General features: G+C 32.7%; 1 protein-coding gene across 2 annotated transcripts in view; it reads right to left on the reverse strand.

The window, feature by feature from the left end:
- Positions 1 to 25,104, reverse strand: part of Rab6 (RAS oncogene family member Rab6) — a 143,800-nt gene that overhangs the window by 54,215 nt on the left and 64,481 nt on the right. For both annotated transcript variants that reach the window (XM_075365335.1, XM_075365340.1), the window contains exons 3-4: positions 16,319 to 16,372; positions 9,670 to 9,775 (exon numbers count right to left, since the gene is read on the reverse strand). In XM_075365335.1, the coding sequence (XP_075221450.1) occupies positions 9,670 to 9,775; positions 16,319 to 16,372 (160 nt within the window). The remainder of the gene's footprint in view (positions 1 to 9,669; positions 9,776 to 16,318; positions 16,373 to 25,104) is intronic.

Here is a 25,104-nt window from a genome sequence, read left to right on the forward strand (position 1 = left end):
AATGAAGGGCTTACAGTAACAGGCCTGTTTTTTTTAAGATTTAACTCTTAGGTACTAGTAATACTTTAAAAAAAAAATTGGACTATGGCAATAGAGCCATTGATTACGATTTTGTCAATGCAGCAGATTGGTGTTGCTAAATTTCAATAAATTTACTTATTCTTGGTAATTTGTAAGGATTCTAATTAAGGTCGTAGTGTAGCTTTAACATCAAAATACTCAAAATGCATTATTATTGTACACATTGTTTTTGTATGAGGGGGTGTGATGAAAATTATGATTGAAAATGGGGTCGCAAATGCTGAAAGGTTGATAAACACTGCTTTAATATCTTATTGAAAAATATAATTTCAATATTCTGTCAAAAAACAAAAAAGTTATAAAGTATATGTAAGTTCTTATACATATTTTCATACAGTTTTTGAATATCATGAAACAATATCATTTCTTGCTAAAATTTTCTGCATCAAATTTTGTTTTGTTACTTCACAGAGGGGGGTTCTTTAAAACCCCATTGTTACTGCTTCTTTCTATTCATAGTTTATCAAAAAGAGAGCTGACTTCATCAAAAAGATATATTTCTTTATAGTTAAATACGACTGGTATGATCAATTTATATAGAGAGAATGAAAGCACAAACATTAAAACATTAACATTATTTACAGCTGCATTCACCAATAGTCAAAATCGATCAGTAGCGTACAAAACACTGTTACATGTCGAGTTCATTGAAAATATATCAATTAAAGCTATGCAAAGGCAATTTAGAGTCAATTTTAATTCCTGAAGTGCACAGAGCTGTAACTCAATTCTTTTTATGGAATGAAAATTTATGCTCCGTCAGCTCAGTTCTAAATGACAAATCTCTTGGAAGATCAAAGTGCCAGAACACTAAAAAATGTAATTTGTACACAAGAATCAGTTCATCATGTCCTAGATGGTCAGTTAGAAAAACAGGCCAGGCCATTAAGATTATCAGTCTAGTTTTCAGTATATTTTGCACAATTTAAAACTGGATTGTATATTATGTAAGATTTGTCTTACACATGTGTGCTTCAAAAGGATGTAATATCAGTAAATGATAAACTAAAGTTTTATTCGTTAAAGAAAAGAGAAACAGCAAATCCTTTCTGACTAAATTTTGCTAAAACAACTATTAGGAACATTAAAAAACTAACTTAAGGTAACTTTCTTTATCAGTGATCTAGACATCAAGTAGATAAAAAAAAATATGATAATGACAAATTAAATAGTACAAACCACAAAAGCAAAGGTCAAACTAAGTCAATAAATACTATGATAACAGATCCCTACTATTTGTGAGAAGGCACTTACAGTAAATTAAAAACTTACTGGCAATTGTGATTTTAAACCTGTGATAAGTTCATTGTAAAAACTTTAATTGAGACATGGCATACATAAATTATAATCATACTGTAGTTAACTACAATTATAGATCATTAATGTAATACTTGAATTACTAAACAACTTCCACTAATTTTGAAAACTCAATTATTTTAAGAAATAGTTTTCACTAAAAAAAGGGAAAATGTGCAATGTTAAAAACGTCTACAATGCCAACAAAACTAGATTTATTTTTGCTAGAACTTAGTAGCAAAAAAAAAAAAAATCATAGAAAAGTCAACTTCTGGATTCAAAGCTAATAAAGAACATTATATAATTATGATGTATGCAAGGGCAAGTGGTTTCTGTATAAACTAAATGCTGCAGAAAAATCCAAGAAGCATTGTTACAATAATGTTTATGGTAAATTTATCATAAGAAGAGACAAGTAACCATTTGTCCCAAAGAAATAATTGTATAGATGTGGAAAATTTCATTAAGAAGTATAATGATAATTTGTTCCTTCACTAAAAAAACAAATTAGTATTCCTGTATTGTTAATGAATAATTCTCCCTCCACACCCTTCAACCAATTCATTAACTCAGCATAAAAGTATGAACACAATTTCTAATTCGTCAACCAGGATACTACTAACAGATTGATCAGAACATATAAAAACTTTTTGTATGATACTTTTTATATTCAATTTTTGAATCTTAAAACATTTCAATCTGCAGCAGTGAGAAAAGGTGGATCCACTTTGAACCAAACTGCAACTGACAATTTCCGCAACTTCAATGAAAATTGTTTCTCTGGTATACCTTACTTAGTGAAATAGAAAAGATCCAAAGAATAAATAAAAAAGATAAATTTGGGAATGTACGTTATACTTCATAAAAATGCTTTTCTAAATCAAACTTTACATAAACTTAGTTTAATAATGATGATAAACAATAAGAAACATAAGTCTCAGGAAAGTATCAGTTGTAAAGCCGTTTGAAAATAATTATGATATCAAAATCAGAAAATGATAAAAAGAAATGGATGAAGCTGATACTAGCTTTCTTTTACCAACCAAGGATCAGAGAGTAACATCATTAAATGAATGCAACTTGAACATATACAAAAATGAGATTGAAGAGATTATAAAAATAAAAAATGGCAGCAAAATCTTTCAACATCCTTGAAATTGTCGAAACAGAGAATAAGAAAGGCAGTACTGAGCTTAAATAATTCTTAAAATAAAACACTCTGTATCAGTGAGAATAAATGATTTGCTTTGAAGAAATTGGCAATTTCTTAATTGCCAATATATAAAAGTTTTTAATTTGTGAATTTATAATGTGTGCTACTCATTTTTTATAACCTAGTTATTAGTGTGATATGGAATACACCACCCTCTATGAATCACGAGATCTTGTCGATGGTGATGGAGCTTGAGTGCTCAAAGAGTAGCTGGACTGAAGATGCAACCATATCAGAGGTATCTGTTGAGCGCCAGACTAAGGAATGATTCCTGAAAGAAGGCAGCAGCTCTTTCAGTAGTTGTTAAGGGCGTAGATCCGAAGGAAAAACAGCCACATCATCACTCAATCTTCTGAGTACTGCGAAGCTGAAAGTAATGGAAAACTACAGCTGTTTTTTTCTTCCAAGAAAATGCAGCTCTCTGCATTGTAACAAAGATGGAGGAGTCTTTCTTGGGAAAGTATTCTGGAGGTAAATAAATCCCCCGTTCAGATCTCCAGGTGGGGACTACAAGGATGGGGTCACCGGAAAATTAAAAAATAACATTCAAGTCAGAGCGTGGAATGTTAGAAGTCTAAAAAAATTGGTAGGTTAGAAAACTTAAAGAGGGAAATGAATAGGTTAAACGTAGATGTAGTAGGAATTAGCGAGGTTTGGTGGGAAGAAGATAACGACTTTTGGTCAGGTGATTTTAGAATAATTAACTCAACTTCAAATAAAAGGGCAGGCAGGAGCAAGTCTCGTAATGAACAAGATAGGGAAGAGAGTAGAGTATTTCAAAATCCTTAGCGATAGAATCATTGTAATAAGGATAAAATCAAAACTTAAGCCTACAACAATTGTTAACGTCTACATGCCTAAAACTGCCCATCATGATGATGAGAGAGTGTGTATACGAAGAAATTGATGAAGCAATTAAACACATAAAAGGGAATGAAAATTTAATAACAGTTTGAAATTGGAAGCAAGCATTGGAAAACGCACGGAAGGAAATATTGTGGGTGAATATGGTCTGGGCAAAAGGAATAGAAGAGGGACCAACTTTTAGAGTTTTGCACAAAATATAATTTAGTAATTGCCAACACCCAGCTTAAAAATCTTAACAAAAGAATATACACATGGAAAAAGCCAGGTGATACTGCAAGGTATCAGATAGATTATATCATAGTTAAACACATTTAGAAATCAACTCATAGACTGCAAAGCTTATCATGGACCTGACATTGATAGTGACCATATTTGAGTGATAATGAAATGTAGATTGGGGTTTTAACAGCTGAAGAAAAGGTGTCAGATGAATCAGTGAAATTTAGAGAAGCTTGAGGAGTGGGAAGTAAAGAAACTTTTTGAGGCATCGCATGAGGTCTGAGTAAAAAAGTAAGATAGAAAATAAAGAAGAAGAATGGGAGAATGTTAAAAAGGAAATTCTTAAATCAGCTGAAGCCAACTTTGACGGAACAAAGAGAAGTGGTAGAAAACCTTGGATATCATGTAGAAAATATAAGAATGCTAATGATGAATACTGTAAAAGGAACTCTTAACAATTAAGAAATACTATAAACAGGAAATGCAAACTAGCGAAAGAAGAGTGGATTAAAAAAAGTGTTCAGAAGTCGAAAGAGAAATAATCATTGGTAAAATAGACAGAGCATACAGAAAAGTTAAGGAGAATTTTGTGGTACATAAATTAAAATCTAATAATGTGTTAAACAAAGATGGTACATGAATTTATAATACAAAAGAAAAGGTCGATAGGTGGGTGGAGTATAATGAAGAGTTATATGGAGGAAATGAATTAGAAACTGGTATTATTGAGGAAGAAGTCATTCAAAGGGGATGAAAAGGGGGATACAATACTGAGATCTGAATTCAAGAGAGCATTAAAAGATTTGAATGGCAGAAAGGCTCCTGGGATGGACAGGATATATGCAGAATTATTGCGCAATGCATGTGAGGAAGTGATAGATTATAAAAACTGGTGTGTAATATTTATGAAAAAAAGGAAGTTACATCAGATTTCAAAAAGATTGTTATTGTCATGATTCAAAGAGAGCTGGAGCAAATAAACGTGAAGAATTCAGAACAATTAGCTTAACTACTCATGCATCAAAAATCTTAACTAGAATTCTGTACAGAAGAAGTGTTAGGAAAAGACCAATTTGGTTTCAGGAAAAGTATAGGGGCAAGGAAAGCAATTTTAGCACTCAGATTAATAGTATAAGGAAGATTAAAGAAAAACAAGCCAACATACTTGGAATTTATAGATTTAGAAAAGGCATTTGATAATGTAGACTGGAATAAAATGTTCAGCATTTTAAAAAATTTACGCTGTAAGTATAGAGATAGAAGATCAATTGCTAACATTTGCAGTAACTAAACTGCAACAGTAATAATCAAAGAACATAAGAAAGAAGCAGTAATAAAAAAAGGAGACCAACAGGGATGTTCCCTATCGCCATTACTTTTTAATCTTTACATAGAACTAGCAGTTAAGGATGGATGCTAAAGAACAATGTAGGTCTACAGTAACAGTGCAAGGTGAAAAGATAAAGATGTTATGATTTGCTGATGATGTAGTAATTCTTACAGAGTAGAAAATATTCAGAAGAAACAGTGAATGACATGGATGAAGTCCTACGCAAGAACTACCACATGAAAATAAACAAGAACAAAACGAAAGTAATGAAATGCTGTAGAAATAATGAAGATGGACGGACCTCTGAATGTGAAAGTAGGAAGAGAAAAGCTTATTGAGGTAAATGAATTTTGTTATTTGGGAAGTAGAATTAATGAAGATGGATGAAGCAGGAGCGATATAAAATGCCAAATAGCGTGGGTGAAACAAACCTTCAGTCAGAAATATAATTTGTTTATAACAAAAATTAATTTTAATTTCCGGAAAACATTTTTGAAACCATATGTTTGGAGCGTAGCTTTATATGGAAGTGAAACTTGAACGATCGGAGTACGTGAGAAGAAAAGATTAGAAGCTTTTGAAGTGTGGTGCTGAAGGAGAATGTTAAAAATAAGATGGGTGGATAAAGTGACAAGTGAAGAGGTGTTGCGGCAAATTGGTAAATAAAGAATAAAAATAACATTTAAAAGAAGAAACAGACTTACAGGCCACATATTGGAGAGACATGTAGATGAGAAAAATTGTGCAGATAGGCAACGTTTGGAATATGTAAAACAAATTGTTAGGGATGTAGGATGTAGGGAGTATATCAAAATTAAATGACTTACACTAGATTTTGGAGAGTTGCATCACTGCAAAATATCGTTTACGTAATATGTAATATACAATGTTCAACTTTTACAATCTTTGATGTTCATGTCAGCTGTTTTTAGAAAAACATTTCTGTATCTTACTATTATTTACTGTTATTTTGAAAATTTTTGTAGAAATTATTTTAATATAACCCTTATGATTTGAGATTTGAATTTAGTCCTGAGAAGTTTAGCTAAACACATGATCTATTGCAGAAAGAAATAAAACTAGCAAAGGAAATTAAGTTCCTAAATTAATAAAATAAACAATATTGCCATTCTTTAGTACCTTAATTGACACAATCACTTGAATATTGCTTAATAGAGGAGTAAACAAATTATACTGTTTTATGAGTATGTAAGACAGGCTTAAAAGAGCTTGTTCTACTCTGAATTTTTTCAGCAACGTGAAGAACTTTAGTTCTTGTTGCCATACAGTAAAGCTAGGTATGGCCATCATGAATGTTTATTCATAAATTTCAGTTTTTTCTTCAATGTCTATTTTCTTTTGTTCTTTTTTTTCATATCTAACATACTTAATTGTTTTGTCATAAGTTGCAGTGGACAGGCACTACAAAACAATCAACATTACCCTTAAGAAACACCTGTTATTCATAAACTTGTGCATTTTCTTTGCCATTGAAATGGCAATAAATGCTCTTTCAAGCAACACTAACATCTCTGATGATTTTTATTAATGCACACTGTTCAATGATGGCCATTTTGAACTATAATGATGTCACTTGCATATTACATAGTTCCTAACAATTGTTTCAGAAAACAAAATGTAATACAATGTTAACATACAATACAGTTTCAAGCAAAAGGTGCCAATTCCATAAACTTTTTGAAACTATTTACACTGGATCAAATACTGCTGCAGATATTAAGCTGATTTCACTAATTATTCAAAAGAAATAAAGCAAAATAGATAAGAATCATACTTCTTCATAATTTCACTTTGAGCATGCACACACACACGTGTATCACAAAGTTCTCCTGAGATTTTCATAACTTATTCTATGTGTGGAAAAATGTCATATAAACATATGTTCTAAAATGCTTCGTTTGCGAGTTACGGTTAATGAAAGATTTTGCTCAGATTCAGCTATACTGAAATTTTTAGAACATTACTTAAGGGCAGAATTGGTGATTTCTTATGGTTTTTGACCTGAAAAATTAAATAAAATAGATTCCAGAATTGTATCTAGAGTAGTTTTTGAAAAATCCGAGGTGAAAACCAATAAATTGGTGTAAAATACAGTTTTTTTTATGTCTGACATAATAACTTTGTTAAATGGGTAATAAACAATTAAAATTTAAAAAAAAAAACTTAAGATTTAATTCTAAGCAAAATTGTGAAAGGTAAGTTGAATAAAACAAGCATTAAGCATTAAAATTCAGCCAGATGATTCAAACAGCGAAATGCAAACAGCTGCTGATTGTGAAGAAGACCATACCATAAATTGACGCTACATCGGTGTTGAAAATTGATGGTCTGCTTTGCTTCTTGTTCTGCACCTGGTGGAATACAAATCAACACACTCTACAAGTCTGTTTTGTTTACTGACAAGGCAAATTTCACTTCAGATGGCATCAATAACTTACACAATGAGCATACATTGAAGCAGCCTTTTTAAAAATCAGCTGCAACAATTCTTCTTGAAGAAAGTGCAAGCAGACCTTGGCATTTAAGAGGCAAGGTAATATAAATGATCCAATCAGCTGATTGTGAAGAAGGCCGCAACATACATCGATGCTAAATCAGTGTTGAAAATTGCCTTCCACTGTTTCATAAGGATTTACTTCTGCCTGTATATGCTCATTGTGCAAGTTGTTGACACCATTTCAAGCAAAATTGGCCTCACTGGTAAACAAAACATACTTGTTGAATGGTTGATTTGTATTCCACAAATTGCAGAACTCCAAGCGAAACGGGCAGTCTCCTGTGTGTAAATGTGAACTGGTTGTTTATGGTAAGGATAAAACTTATTTTGTTTAAATATCAAACACCAAACCATTGAATGCAGAATTCCAATCCGCTTTGAAAGACATCATGTACAGACACCTGGATGGCAGCGATAAAAATTTCATCAATAAAAACAGTATTATATTTAAGACATTTTGTAGCTGGTACCAACACTAGGTAGTGAGCCTGTTTCCCAAAGACTCCAAAAAGTCATGCTAATTGTTTTGGGGTCTGGAATCCTGTGATTTGGAAAAAATATTTCGTATTCTATGGCAGCAGATATAGCATTACCATTACACGCCCAAAATGAATACAATGTCAGTGTATTCCTTAGTTGTAAATAAGTACACCATTATTTCAAACTAAAATTTACAGAAAAAATTTGCTACTGACACAACATGGTTCACAATACCCCATATACTTAATGTACCTTACAGAATGATTTAAACTAATACAGTATTGTGGACTGTTGATCAGCTGTTGTTATTTTACTGCCAACTTTGAAATAATTTTTCACATAATTTATTGCATTTCTGTCATTAATAAAAAAAATTATTATCCGAGAAATTCTTTTTATTTATTTTTAATAAGACTAGTGTGATTTCCAGTTTAAAAAAATTTTTAACAGTACACTATTCTTACAAATTTTTTACATCACCAAAAAAGAATCTGCTTTATGTTTACAGTAAGTACGTACTTTTCTGACATATGTAATAATGTACTATTTCTAAATAAAATTCAAATTTTGCTAGCCTTTCTTTGTTTTAATCAACTTATCTTACACTATTTTATTCAAAATTAAATTCTCTAAGTTTTGTTTAAAAGTTTAATGTGTTTATTATTCATTTAACAAAGTTATTGTACAAACATAAAGATAACACAAAAAACAGGGTTGGTTAAACATAAAAAACAGGGTTTTTATCCTAATTTATTGGTTTCTCACCTCAGATTTCTCAAAAACTACTGCAGATACAGTTCTGGGACTTATTTTAATTGATTTTTCAGGTCAAAAACTGTATGAAATCACTAATACATAATACAATATGCCCATTAATTACATCCTAGAAATTTCAGTACAACCACATTTCACTGGGGTAACTGAAATCAGAGTGAAATTTTTCACTAGCCATAAATCACAAATGAAGGATTTTAGTACATATGTTTATATGTACTTTTTCCATTATTCTCATGAGTAGAATAGATTATGAAAGTCTCAGGAGAACTTCATGATACAGCATGTATAAGTTAATACTTTATTCCACTCTTGCTTGTGAGCTGGTATCCAGTAATTTTATGTGATATTCCAATCAAATAAACAAATTTATTTTACCTAGATATACACACAGAGAATTTGTTTGTAATGTATGAAAAAAAATTAATTCTTGAAAAGTTAAAAGCTTATAACAAAGTTAATAAAAAGTCAGTAAATGTTAATCATTACTTTTTCAAAATGTGTAAAATCAAAACGTTTTTAGAAAGACTGATTTTCACTTATAAAATTACAAATACTTTATACAAGAACTATTACTCAAATATAAAAATATCTTAAAGAGATTCAAAGTAGAGGAAGTGCTATTTACAGCTGCTAATCACTTTCCCTGCCTATGTAAGTAAACATTAAATTACTTCTTGCTCTACTGCAACTTCTAAAATTTGCAAAGAGTACAGGACATGCTAAATAATATACAATTCAATAAGTATATTGAGAGTATATACTCTCAATTTTTGCTTGATTAATTCTTTGTGCTCTTTAAACAAGTATACAAACAGAAATAAACTGGATTTATGTGCATTGGCATGAGACCAAGAGTTTTTTGTGATTTTGACAGGATAAAATACTGACTTGTAATATCATAAACAACTACAGCAACTGTTGAGTCTCGAATGTAAGATGGTATCAGACTTCTGAAACGCTCCTGACCCGCTGTATCCCAAAGTTGAAGTCTGACCTGTAAATACAAAATATCTTAACAATATGTTATTATTATTCAGAAAAATTAACTACTTTTAAATTATTTTATCATATTAGGAGAGATTAGGCAGTCTTGGTTTATCCAAAATACATCTCAGTAATGTTAGATTTTTTGTATATCACTGAATATGAAACAGTTCTGAGTTAAGTACAGAGATGAATCTGCCATACTACTCATCCAAACTACTCAATACCAAGCTCCAAATATCACCATACATTCTGGACTGATTTAGTGGACAACTACCTAAAACCTGCTTAATACCACCAGGAAGGAAGGAATGGATGAAGGATAATAGAAAAGAGTAAGAGTAATAAGATGTGATCTACTCACTAAGGAACTGCAAAATAGATAACAACCCCATCTGATAAGTGTAACGCACAGAAATGCATCCAGACTTCATGAATTTACCCATCCCCACAACTGTTGCATTTAAAAGTATCAAACAGACCTGCACTGAAAATATTTCTTAATATAGTGATAATGCTTCTATGAAAAAGGATTCACTACACCTCCAGACCTAGTATGCCTCTATAATACATCTATGTACAACTGGATTAATATGTCAAAATGTATTTAACATGTAATAATACATTTCATATTATTAATTAAATATCATTTATTATTTTGTATTGTTATTAATTATGTATTAATTTGATGTATTATTAACTGACAATTGAATGAATATAAATGCACAATAACCACCAAGATATTAATGCTAACTATTTACAAAAAATACAATAGCAGTAATAACTGTTTACAAGAATTATCATACTACAACAATTCTCACTGAAAATAGTGTTCAGCTTTTGTCAGTTCTAATAATTAAACTCAAAACCATTGGCTAAACATCATTCCATTTTCTGTTAACTACTTCCTTTCTTTTTTTTTTTTGCTTTGCTACCACCATTCTGGTTCTATACTACTATAAAATAGTCTGGCATATTCCATTAATATCAAAAGTTGTACTACCATTAAATTCTGGTAATACATTACAGCTGCTTAGAACATTTTTATAAATGAATGTATTTATCACAATAATACTGCTGTCTTCACAGAAAAAACTCTCCAGCGAGTTAATCAAGAGGCAGCTATCAAAATGTTCCTGGACTTATCCTGGAAAAAAGTAATGTTAAGTAGTGGGCACTACTTACATTTGACCTAACTCTTTGAAGCAGTCTCCTTTTGAGACCTATCATGACAGTACAGGTAATGAATTTCAAGCATTATGTAACACCAACTCCACAGTTCATATTTTATTTTTGAGAGTAAGTCAAGTCACTAACAGACTAAATCAAGAAAGAAAATATTGCAGGTGTAGGGATTGATTGTCTCAATCCTAGAATGTGTCATTCTACTGCTGTGTCATTCTTCGATGGATAATGTACACTATTGTGACATAAAAGGAAATTATCAGCAGCACCATAGCTGTTTCATCTAGTAACATTTTTGTTACCAGTATGAGGTCAAACTAGACACTCAGTTTCTTAAAGCTGCTGGGTGGATGTCAGGAACCTTGGCATCAGCTTTTCAGTAACAACATCCATTTTCAGGTTTGTATGAGGATCTCTAAGCAAACTTTATAACTTATTCTCCAACATTTTTTATATCAAATAATGATGACATCATAGAGGTCAGATAACTATCATGAAGAAGGATCTGTCAAATATTTTAAAAGTTCCAGGGATTGTGTGGTGCATGATTATTTCATGCAGTATCATCCTCAATTGACATCTGAGTCTGAAACAAAAATACAACTCAAACAGATGCTGCTGTCCAGCCTAGAATATGAACTTCAAAATTGAAAAAGAATTGTCTGTTGGTCATTCTGCTTCATGCAAAACTTGTAGTGCACTCAAGTCATTTCTGTGAGTGAAAAAAATGAGTTTCCAAAAAGCATAGTGTAGTATGAGGCTAACTGGAGGAAATGGACCCTAATGTTGCAACACCTATCCCTCAAGGCTTGCAAAATAATCAATATAATCTAGAAACTTTTCGGTAAGTACTGCATAGAAAATGGTACACAATTTCTTAATAGACAGTTCTGCAGTTTTTCAACAAACACATAAAAAATGCATTTCATTCAGTAACATTCCAATCATCAAGGTGAGAATCATTAAGTAACATCATTTGACCAAGGTGCTCCTTCTGTTAGATCTGAATAATCAGCATAAGATTACTCACTAAGATACTGGGCAGATGGAATGGCACAGAGCTATCAGAGCTGTTAGGTAAGAATCTACCAAACACACAACTCTGAACTGAGGCACTAACATATCAGTTAATTGAATCATAAGTAACGTAGTGGCATGAACATTCTGATACTTGTGAACTAGTAGTTGCTAATAATGCTACCTGGGACATTTTTTACACATTAAAAGGTAGAAAAGAGTACACAAATTAAAAGTAATGAATGACAAAATGGATGTAAAAAAAGATTTCTAAAACAATATTGGAAAATGTTTTCAAACAGATCACAGTAAAATATAAATATGTTGAATTTTGAAAGTTTCTCTCCACTTTTAAACATAATCTAGAGTCTATCTACTGTTTCTCATCAATTTCTTTATCAGAATTGTAAACATTAGATTTCATTATCAGTTTGCCATCATTCAATGCATGTTCTACGAATAATGATGTATTACGAGCATGAGAAATGATCAGGAAAATATATTTTAGCGAAATAAAAACGTAAAAATACGAGGGTTATTTTTTTCAAGGTCTGATCGGTCGCGAAATAAAAATCAGCGCAAAAATCGGATGAATCTTTGCACATATGTGTTGCGCAGCGTCTCTAGTATGGCCTTCAATCCGCCATGTCACTTCGTTTAGTTCCGAACACCCAGCTAGCACGTAAACTTGTCTATAACAATAGCATCTCCTGCCAAGTGTGAAGTGCGTGCGGTAATTCGATTTCTTCAGGCTGAGGGGTGTAATGCAGCTGAAATTCATCGACGAATAAATAATGTGTACGGTTAAACTTCAATGAGTGACAGCAAAGTGCGACACTGGTGCAGGAACTTTAAAGCAGGACGTACAGATGTTCATGATGCAGGCGGTCAGGGAAGGAAGCGAGTGTCAACCGATGATCTCGTTGAGCGAGTGGATGAGGCAATTCGAGAAAATTGTCAGTTCACAATTTCTGTATTGAGCGATTTCGTTTCCTGAAATTTCAAGGTCAGCTCTCTACACCATTGTGAGTGAGAAACTTCAGTACCCCAAACTGTGTGCGAGATGGGTTCCCAAGATGCAGTCCGACCATCATAAGACAATGAGAATGGACGCCTCCCTAACGTTTCTCCGGCGCTACCACAATGAAGGAGAAGATTTTTTGAACAAAATTGTCACAGGGGACGAATATATTCAAAATTGTCACATGGGTTCATTTTGAAACTGAAGAAACAAAAGAACAATCCAAACAGTTGATGCATTCTCATTCTCCCAGTAAACCAAAGAAGTTCAAGCGAACCTTCTCAAACAGAAAGTGTATGGCTAATGTGTTCTGGGACCGGAATGGAGTTCTCTTGGTGGAATTCATGGAATGTGGCACGACCATCACTGCAGCCTCATACTGCGTGACTCTTCAACGATGTTCATGATGCAGGCGGTCAGGGAAGGAAGCGAGTGTCAACCGATGATCTCGTTGAGCGAGTGGATGAGGCAATTCGAGAAAATTGTCAGTTCACAATTTCTGTATTGAGCGATTTCGTTTCCTGAAATTTCAAGGTCAGCTCTCTACACCATTGTGAGTGAGAAACTTCAGTACCCCAAACTGTGTGCGAGATGGGTTCCCAAGATGCAGTCCGACCATCATAAGACAATGAGAATGGACGCCTCCCTAACGTTTCTCCGGCGCTACCACAATGAAGGAGAAGATTTTTTGAACAAAATTGTCACAGGGGACGAATATATTCAAAATTGTCACATGGGTTCATTTTGAAACTGAAGAAACAAAAGAACAATCCAAACAGTTGATGCATTCTCATTCTCCCAGTAAACCAAAGAAGTTCAAGCGAACCTTCTCAAACAGAAAGTGTATGGCTAATGTGTTCTGGGACCGGAATGGAGTTCTCTTGGTGGAATTCATGGAATGTGGCACGACCATCACTGCAGCCTCATACTGCGTGACTCTTCAACGACTAGGAAGGGCAATTCAGAATAGGTGGAGAGGAATGTTGTAATCAAGCATTGTCTTTCTCCATGACAATGCTCGGCCGCACACTGCAGCTGTAACAAAGAAGCTCCTGCAGCGTTTTCGTTGGGAAGTGTTTGGTCACCCACCATACAGCCCGGACTTGGCTTCATCCGATTTTCACCTCTTTGCTCACATGAAACGCTGGCTAGGAGGACAACATTTTGGCACAGACATCGAGCTGCAGACCAGCGTAGAAACATGGCTGAAAACACAGGTGGCTCCGTTCTATGACGAGGGTATTGGAAAGTTGGTACCAAGCTACGACAAATGTCTAAATCGGAGTGGAGACTGTGTACAGAAATAGCGTAACTATCTAAGTACTTCTTACAAATAAAATTTTTTTTATTTTCACTGTTTTTTTTAATTTCGTGTGATTGGACCTTGAAAAAAAATAACCCTCATACAATGATAATTTTTATCTTCAAACCTACACAATAATTTACACAAACAAAGAAAACTTACAGTTTTGTTTAAAAAAAAATTAAGTTAATTCTTAGGTAAGTAAAAAAAAAATTAAAATATAACGCCATATTGTAAGAAAAGTAACAAACCATAAGTGAGAATGTCTGTATACTACTGACATAGATTTTTAATGATATTAATTAACACATGTACCGATAAGATGAAAGGTTAATAGTTTAAAAATGGGATCAGTAACAGCTATAAATCCATAAACAAACTTAATTGGTCAATTTTCAAATTAATGCATAAACATAACACTTGCTGAAGAAAGGAAAAACAAAAGTTAATAGAGGTTTACAACAGCAATCACTATTTAAAAAAATCTGTCAACAGTCTTGATGGTTTTGTATATTAATGAAATAGATTTGAATGAAGTTAAAAAAGTAGTTGCACTGTATCACATTATTTAATCATCTAGAGAAATTATTATTTCTAATTTTAGTATGAATCTGGTTACACACACACACACAGTTTGTATAATTTTGTACAGTTAGAACCAAACTTCCCATGTTCCTAGATAGAGAAATAAAAAATGAACTAGAACATTTTTAAGATTAATTTTCTAAGAAGTCAAGCATGAATTCATTGTGACATAATGTCAGGAAATTCTTTTTCTATTTATATGTAAATAATTAGCTTAAGCTCAAAGAAGCCATATGGACAACATCCGTTTTGTAGACCTGATATCTTGATTTAATTATAGTGATCTAAATGGCTTAGCTCATTCCAAATAAAATATTCTAAAAGATAACATGACGTACCACATTTACCATAAAAATACTATGTACCATTTATATTTATTTATGCAAATAACAAATTTTATTACACATGAACAATTTTTACTGAAATTTTTTTGAAGTTTACAATGAGTGACTGAACACTATGATATTCCAAATTTTCTAAACAAAATTATTAAATTTCTAAAATTATTTTCAAGTTATGACATATGGAAAAATCAATGGACTCAAGGTTAAATTATTTTAAAACATGTATGAAGTATAAAAGAAAAGTATTACTTTGAGATACTATTTACAGGCAGTAATATTTTTGCAACATACCTGATAAGTATAAGAAATTAGATTTTAGTCTCTAGGATGTAAGTAAATATAATTTTAATAATGAAAGTGCCTCTATAATACCTATTTAGCAAATAATACCTCATATAATACCTATTTGCTAAATATTAAACAAAATTTATAGTAATTCTTCTGGAACTAATTATTAAAAAAATTATTAATATTTGCATTGATATTTAGTCAAATTACCTTAAATTAATTGATTAAATTAATCAATTTAGTTAAATTGATTAAATTTTTATAATAAAAAAATACAAAAAAAAAACAGCAAATTTTAATTTTTCCATCTAATTTTGAATCAAAATGAAGAATAAATCCAGCTTCAATTCATAATATATCTTATTATTCATATTAATTTGTCATATAAGGGAAGTTCCTACAACACAATTCTTTACATTAATAGGTTAATATACCAGAAAATAAATAAAAACATATTAGTGTATCTGCTGAGAAATAGTTTTACACTTAACAATAAGATATAAGGTTTTCTCTAAAAAACTGAACTTATTATTTCTGTTCTGAATATTACTTCAACATTCTTTATTATACTATTTAAAGCTGTAAACACTATCATAAGTGAAAGTGACTTTCCAATATAACAAAAGAATTTAATATATTGCATTTTAAGTGAGAAACTGTACAAATAATTATTATTAATTACACAGTTATAATTTATTTAATAAGTGAAATTAATTTTCAATTAGAATAAAAATGACTAACATTCTTATTGACTGCACTAATTTCACAAAAAGATTTAAAAAACATAATTGCAATAAAAATAAAACTTACCGTTCTATCTTCCAAATACATTGTTTTTGACAGAAAATCTATTCCTATAGTAGCCTGAAACAAAAATTTCCATACAATTAATTACTGAAACTCTAGTTAAAAATACAGTTAAGAAAAGACAAACATTTGTAAAAGCAAAATATTAAGGAATACTATTTGATGTACAATTAATAAGCATAATCAGCTTTCTTAATTGTTAAAAATTACTATAAGCTTTCTTTTGAAATGAATTCTAATGCCACAAATTCTAACAAATTGTCTTATAGTCTTACAGTAGCAAGTAATATACATTAATGATCTGAAAATAGTTTTGTTTAATTCAATACATAAATTTGTTATTGCTTTTTGAAAAGTAAAATTGATCAATATCTGAAACTATCTTGGACAAAATTGTATACTCCACACACTTTATAATCCATGTTTTCAACACCTGGTACACTCCGTAAGTAGTATATTTTAATTGACTTAGTTGAAGTAAGGAAATGTTAATGATTTAAGCCACAATTAACCAAAGTGGTTCTCATAATCAACTTGAAGCTTGTATAAAATTAGGTATTACAGGGTACCATGATACCAAAAATTACATACATGATTCAACTGGATTTTAAATCAAGGACTGCAATGATGCACATCATCATCAGGAGCAGTTTACAACTGATACCATAAACAGATATACTGTGAAAAAATATTGGTCCCTGTTACTAAATTATTGTCCAGAAAACTATATTTCTTTTCTCCTGAACATCATTTAATAGTCAGCAATACTTATTAAATGTGTAAAAAATGTTATAAATGCTTTTTAAATTGATATCTGATACTACAGTATAAATTGCAAAAGGAAAATCTTATTTTAAAGATTACATCTTTCAAACCACATAAAAAAAATACAACATATAAGGCTTATCCTTTTTTCTATTATTATCATAAGTTCCGGTTTATTTAAAGAAAAGCTGAAGGAATACAGAGGGTGCTTTTTTTGAAAGCACCCTGCATTTTTCCGTTTTCCCAGAAGTACAATTTCAACATTCCTTAACTTTACTGGGAAATTAAATTTAAAATAGTAAGTATATTATAAATTATTTAAGGAAACAGAGTTTTACAATATTTCAATATTGCACCATATTGTTTATTTCAATACTGCAATGCCTCTGCTCTCAACAAATGGGCAATATTTTCTTTTTCAACTGAACAATGTGTTTTAACAACGCTCTTACATTACATAAATTTTAATAATTTCAATAAATAGGTTTAAAAAGGGTTGGGGGAAAAGAATATTGTCACTTTATAATACTTCAAGTTGAGGTAAATAGAAGAATAAGGCTTATTTATATACGCTCTGCATATTTTATATGCAGTGTAGTAGCTTCATGAATAGAATGTAAAATTAAATGAATAGTAGGATTTTGGACCAGTAAACTAAAGTTAATATTTTAAAAACATTTTAGTTTTTTTATGTAATTTTTTCATTAAAGTAAAAATTATCCATTTAAGACATGTTTTTATCATCTTAAGAGCTTAAATATGTAGAAGGAACAAAACAGATGTCTGTAATGAAATAACTGAATAATCAACAAATTATACGATTTATGAAATATGCAATTATAGAATCTGGCAGAGTGTACTTAACAAACAATTTTTGCAAAGGGTAAATGCTGGGTGAATTCAAATTATATAAGTCATGCGTGTAATAACAAAAGTACAATGAAAAATATCAAATATGAAAATGAAGATAGCTTAGAAATGATAACTACAAGTTTTAAAAAGTGAGGGTATTAACATTGGGTGAAGGTGAAGAAATTCACAGAACTCTGATTCAGAAAAATTTCTTTTAAGGATTAGACTGAAAGGTTAAAATAAATTTCTACTAAATTTAGGCAAATATATTTTTTCTTTGAGTTTGAACAATAATATACTTCGAGACTGCAATAAAATTACATTTAACATAAAATTAAATCATTAATACTAAATCTGTGAGAGTAGAGAGATATGTAATGTTTTTGTTAACTATAAGTTATACAGTAAAGCTTATAAATCTCATTAAATAAAAGATAAATAGCTAAGATTATAGGTATAATATTATGTAGGTTAACTTGTATAAAGGTTTCATTTAAAAAACTAAAAAGCAAGACAGCAGTTTAAAAAATTAAATAAATTTTTTTCAATAGTAAAATTATTAACAATGATGAGTCAATCGGTTATATACCACAGCCATTTACAAGGTAATTAATAAAGAATGATAGGATGAGCAATAAAATTATTTCGTTACAGTAATAAACTAGGCAAAACTGTATGATATCAGAAACTAATTTAACAGGATGCAAAGTTACTTTTAAATCGAACAGCGTAAAAAATTATTTGACCTTCTTATTGTTTGCATCACTTAACCAGTGATAAATAAACCAGAAAAAATACAATATAATGAAGGATTTTCATCAATAAACTGAGGTCTTGCCACTACATTATTGACAGCTAGTCCAAAATTACCAGTACAGAACTAACTAATTACAGATTTTTTTATGTAAGATTATAAAAAATATTTTTTTAAATCGTATTTAGAAAAACTTCTGAATTGAAGCAAATATAATGTTTCTTTTTTCTATAAAATAAATACTATTATTTTGAATATAAGATACATTAGTAAGCAATACTAAAAATGTATTTATTTTTATAACATTAGATTGTATTTTCAATATGGGATTTTTCCTTTATCCTCTGAAGCTTCTTTAATTATAAAAAATTTGCTGTGCAATGCAATTAACATTAAGATTAAACATATGCTTAAAAGTTATTCACAACTCATCTTTTTATTTGCTGTACTGAATTTTTAAATACACTATATTAACAAAGTTCAATTCATTTGCATCAGATAATTTTTTGCTCATTATGCAATTAAGAGTGCAACAAATTTGAATGAAATCTGCATGAGAGTTAATAACTCGATTATATTCTACCATAAAAAGTAAATTTTTTTACAGTATTTGTTTAATTTAATTGCTCAGGGCAGACTTAAAACAAAGCACATAAAATTAAACGGCGTTAAAGACTTTTATTGAAATTCAAATGCTCTTCCTCATTATTTATTAAAATTATCTTCTTTTTTAATTTACATGCTCAAGATTCAATTCAGTAAAAATTTAATACAAAAAATGAAATAACTGCAAAGTAATTATTTTCAATTTTGATAGAGATCCTCTTGCATGCAGTAAAAATCACTTAAAATTGATTCTGCTATCTATTTCATTGTACTTTTTTTTACTGTACTCAAGTAAAAGGAAAATGTTTTTTAATTCATTCAGTATTTTTTTTTACTATTTCTTTTATGTACTATATGCTTAATTTAAACTCTTCACCAAATCTGACAATTCTTTTCTTATTTTGTACAGGAAGGTCATATGAAAAATCTGTGTAAACTATTTCCAAATAAATTAAATGAAAGATTACATAAACCAAAAAATATTTAGTCTACAAAGATGACATGATATTTTGTCATTACCAATAATTTTGTATTTGTTCCAGCGTAATGACATAAGATGTCATTCTGATACTCTAAGTATTGTCACCTAAAAGTAGTAATGAAAATTAGTAGGAAACTTGTAACTAAAAGAAAAATAACATGTATTTCTTTTAGTTTTTTGTGCTCTTATTTTCGTCAAAACATAATTAAAAAAACCCTGAAATCCAGAAAGCCCAGCTCATCCTTAGTTGCAGTTCCTTAGTATTGGTTCTTTTTTTTTTCTTGAATTTTTACGGGCATCAACTACTAAGGTCATTAGCCCTCGTCACGTTCTTAGAAAGAAATTAGTATCACCATCAGGATTGTCATATATAAGGGTGTAAGGGGCCCTTACATTTTATTTAAAAGCACAAACTACACAGAAACATTAAAACACAAATAACAAAGACAAGCACAACACTTACAGGGTGTAAAGGGCCCCGATATTAAAATTTGAGATAAGGTTCTCAAAAAAACCATGAAATTAAAAATACAAGTTATCAATACCATTATCTTCTTCTACCTGTCTCGATTATTTGTTAATTTTAGCACCCTCGGGACGACCAGAATCACCGTTAAGCAGAATATCAGTCGCGCCAGGATGCCGTGGCAGTTGACTCTCCATATAAACAGGCTACAGGCATGCATTGCGCCCACCCATAGCCTCGAGCCCTCAGTCCACCCTTGAGGGTTCCCCATGCCATCACTGGACACACCCCGACTCACTGCTCTTGAATGCAGACAAGCCAGGGTGACCTAGGCAAGAGGGCTACCACCCGTCAGTATACGTGCCACGCTTCGAGACTCCCATATATGGATGAAACTACCTCTTAGAGACTCTTTAACACAGCTTTAAAATTTCCACATTTTTATAGACTTTTAAGAAGTCCACTGGCGTGTAAACATGCAACTATTTTTCTTTCATTTCCATTAGCTAAATCAGCAGTAATATCATTTCTTAGACGGAACTTCTTTCTGAGGTCCTCATATATTGTACACTCTTCTATTAGATGCTTGATTGTCAGTGTTTTATTACAAACACCGCACATTGGTCTCTCACATCGCTTTTCCATTTATACGGAGAAGTTTTTACTGAGTTTAATTTTGTATTTAAACTCCTCCATTCAGTATTCCACTTGTTTTTTACTACGTTAGTTAGACAATTTTTAACATCTGCCACTCTTACAGGAAATGCATCCAAATCATCGCAGACTGTTGCCTTTCTGGCTGCTTCGTCTGCGCTCTCATTACCAGCATACCCTGGAGTCCATACAAATATGCATCGCTGTCCTCGTTGAATTAAAACGTATAAAATGGACAGGATGTTTGAAATTAAGACATCCTTAATGTTTTTGTTCCGAATTGCAACAAGTGCACTTAGAGAATCAGAACAAATTAGCACTCTCTCTTCGCAATAATGTTCTGTGAAGTGAAGAGCTTGCTGAATGGCAGTAAGTTCTGCCGTATAAACACTGGCCATATCTGGCAGTTTCCAACAATGGGCTTCTCCATTTACATATATGGAGCATCCAACACTATATTCAGTTTTAGAGCCGTCAGTATAAATTCTGATATGTTCTTCATAGATACTGATGGTGGCTAAAAATTCCTGTTGGATGATCACTGCTGGCTTCTTTTTTATTTCTCCCTGAGAGAGATCGAACCTTGTATTTACCGCCGGCAAGAACCATGGCGGTATTTCTCTCGTGGAAATTGCTAGTGTCTCAGGAATAGCAATTTCGTATTTTCTTCTTAATTCGTGGTACCTAATTCCGGCTGGTCTGGAATAGGTAGCACGACGTTCGTATAATGCAGCCATAGAATGATTCGTAAAAAGTTTGTGATTTATATGAGCAAGAAAAGCCCTCTCTTCTATAATGTAGTGGCATTATTCCGGCTTCGGACATTAGACTAGTCGCCGGACTTGTGCGGAAAGCGCCTGTCGCATATCTTATTCCACTATTATGAATAACGTCCAACTTTCTTAGATGCGACTTCCTAGCAGATGAATATACAATACATCCGTAGTCTAGTTTTGATTGAACCAATGCCTTATACAATCTCAATAATATCTATTTATCTGAGTCACAATTAATGTTCGATAAACATTTGATAATGTTTAGGGCTTTTTTGCATCTAACACTCAAGTCCTGTATTTGTAATCTCCACGTAAGGGATTTATCCAATACTAGTCCTAAAAATCTCACATTATCCTTATATTGTATTGGATTATTGCCGATTGTCAACGTAGGACTTTGATGAGGAATTCTCTTCCTACAGAAGTGTACACAGCACGTTTTTTCTGGTGAAAATTGGAATCCATTATTCCTTGCAACTTCATTTAGAGCGTTAATCGCTCGTTGCAATTTGTATTTCACCATAGCAGTCTTGTTGCTGGCATACACGATTGCCAAATCATCAACATAGACGCTTTTGCTGATTTCTACTGGAATGGCTAATATCAATTTATTAATGGCGATCATAAACAAGGTACCACTCAACGGCAAACCTTGTGGTATGCCATTTTCCAAAATTTTTACAGATGAATATTCATTGTTGTCATAGATATAGTTGCTCAGTAAGACTGGCAGATTGCCACGAATGCCCCATTCATGTATCTGGAGCATTATACCATGACGCCAGGTCATATCGAAAGCCTTCTGAAGATCAAAGAAGACTCCGACACAATGTTTTCTTGTAATAAAGCTGTTTTATAATGTTCTCTAAGTTGATCATTTGATCGGTGGTAGAATGGTATTGTCGAAAACCCGCTTGATATGGTGATATCGGTTTTCTTTTTCTAAAACCCAAACAAGTCGATTATTAATCATTTTTTCGAGTATTTTTCCCAAGGCGCACGTCAAGGAAATGGGACGATAGCTATTGGGATGTGTTAAAATTTTATTTTTCTTTGGTACTGGAACAACATGAGCTTTTTTCCACTGCTGCGGGTACATTCCATCCCGCCATATTTGATTATACAGTTCTAATAATCTGCGTTTTGCTGTGGTATTCAGCTGCCTGATCGTATTATAATTAATTTCATCCGGACCAGCAGCTGTGTTGCCTGCTTTCTCCAACGCTTTCATGAATTCTTCCATTTTAAATTGTACATTATATGAGTAATTATACTCAGTTCTGAAGTTTAGTAGACCTTCCAAGTTCTTCTTTTTTGTCCGAAAATCTTCTTCGTAGTTGGCCGTTTTGCTGGCCTTTTCGAAGTGATTGGATAATAGCTCTGCAATTTCATTTGGAGTGTCTTTAATTTCATCTTCATCTTGAAGGCTAGTTATGGGAGAAAACTTTTTATGCCTACAAATCGCCTTCACTTTCCTCCAAACGTCTGATGCATTAGTGGTTCTGTCGATGGATGACACGTATTTCTGCCAGGATCGTTTCTTAGAATCTATCATGAGACGTTTTGCATACGCCCTGTGTTTCTTAAAGGCAATAAGATTTTCTGTGGTAGGACGTTTCTTAAAGGCGTTATACGCTTTTTTCTTTCTTTTTATAGCTTCACTTATTTCATCGTTCCACCATGGAACGGGTTTCTTCATAAGTTTCCCAGATGTTTTGGGAATGAATCTCGATGCCGACTCAAGTATTGCATTTGTTATAGCGTCGACATCGTCCTCGATAACTCCAGTTGTTTCAGGGAGTATCGTTTTAGCTGTGAAGCTCGTCCAATCTGCCTTTTTAAACAACCATCTTTTAGAGATGGGATATATTTTTTTTTGTAACATCAATTACAATTTGCACCGGGAAATAATCGCTTCCATGCAAATCGTCTAAAACATGGAAGCTGTACCTCGGTGCTATCGATCCGCTTATGAGTGCAAGAACTATACAGGACGTCGATCCATCTATGGCATTGAAAAAGGTTACTGACCCGTCGTTTAAAAGAATAAGTTCAGAATTCATCAGGAACCTTTCCAATACTCTTCCGCGGGGATCTACTCGATCCGATCCCCAAACAGAATTATGAGCATTAAAATCACCCACCAGTAAGACAGGTGGGGGAAGCTCAGAAATTAATCGTCTATGTCATCCTCCTTCCAATCAAACTACGGCAGGTATATGCTGCAAACTGTGACCTGAAGCGGACGCTTCATTCTAATGGCGACCGCTTGTAGATTTGCATTTAGATCAACAGCTTCGGTGGTAGCTCTGGTCGATGTTAGTATGGCCACTCCACCTCTAACTCTAACATTTGGCGGTTGATCTCGCCGAAATATATCATATCCTTTTAATTTAAAATTTTCATTTCGGCTGAAATGTGTTTCTTGCAGACATATACAAATCGGGTCTACATCATGTACCAAGCGTTGGAGCTCATGGATGTTTGAAAAACATCCATTGATGTTCCATTGTACTATCGACTCGCTGATTTTAAATTAAATTATTGACTGGGTGTTTCCTTCGGCCATCCTTTTTTTCTTTTCTTCTTCATGCTGCGAACAGCCTCGTGTTCGCGGAGAACGTCGTCGCCAGTGTAGCTTCCGGTCTCCGAATCGGAGACCAACGAAGCCGCCGACGACGACGGACATGAGTCGGCGCCGATTGGGAAGCGGCAACCTGGCCGACCCCCGACACGGGAGTAGCACCGGTCACCGCCTGTGGAAGGGGGGACGACACTCGTCCCCCCTGTGAAAGTTTTTGTGGCCTCTGTGGCTTAGAGGCCACCTCAGTTACAGGAGGCTTAGGAGCCTCCATAACAGACTCTGTAGCTGTTACTTTCTTTTCATCAACTAGAATCTCACTAAGACGGACTTGGATTTCAGGTTTAGCATCCGTTTTATTCTGTACTGGAGCAACTTTCTGTTTCGGAGATATGTTTTCAGGAGGCTGTACAATTATTCTTGGCTTAACAGCTTCTTTACTGCTGAAAGGCTTCATTTTATTTTCAGTGATCCTTTCAATTAAGCCAGCCAAAGTAGGTGCAAGTTTGTTGATGATTACATTCTCATCAACAGCAACTGGAGCAGAAGCAGGAACAGCAGCCGCAGCCTGAGCATAGGTTGTTGTTGCTCTAGGTCTGCGGGCATTTACAATCTTCTTTGCTTCGAAGTAGCTGACCTTTTGCAGGGTTTTAACTTGCTGCACAGCTACCTCGTCTTTGTAGACAGGACAATTCCTGGATCTACATGAATGCTGTCCTTTACAATTGATGCATGTAGGAGGCTCTTTACACGGCTCTCCCTCATGCACCTCATCGCCGCAAACGCATATTTGCGGTCTCTCACATCTTACAGCGGTATGGCCAAAACGTTGACATTTGAAGCATCTCATTGGC

This window comes from Lycorma delicatula, chromosome 1, assembly GCF_047948215.1.
Source record: "Lycorma delicatula isolate Av1 chromosome 1, ASM4794821v1, whole genome shotgun sequence".
NCBI classification, from domain to species: Eukaryota; Metazoa; Arthropoda; class Insecta; order Hemiptera; family Fulgoridae; genus Lycorma; species Lycorma delicatula.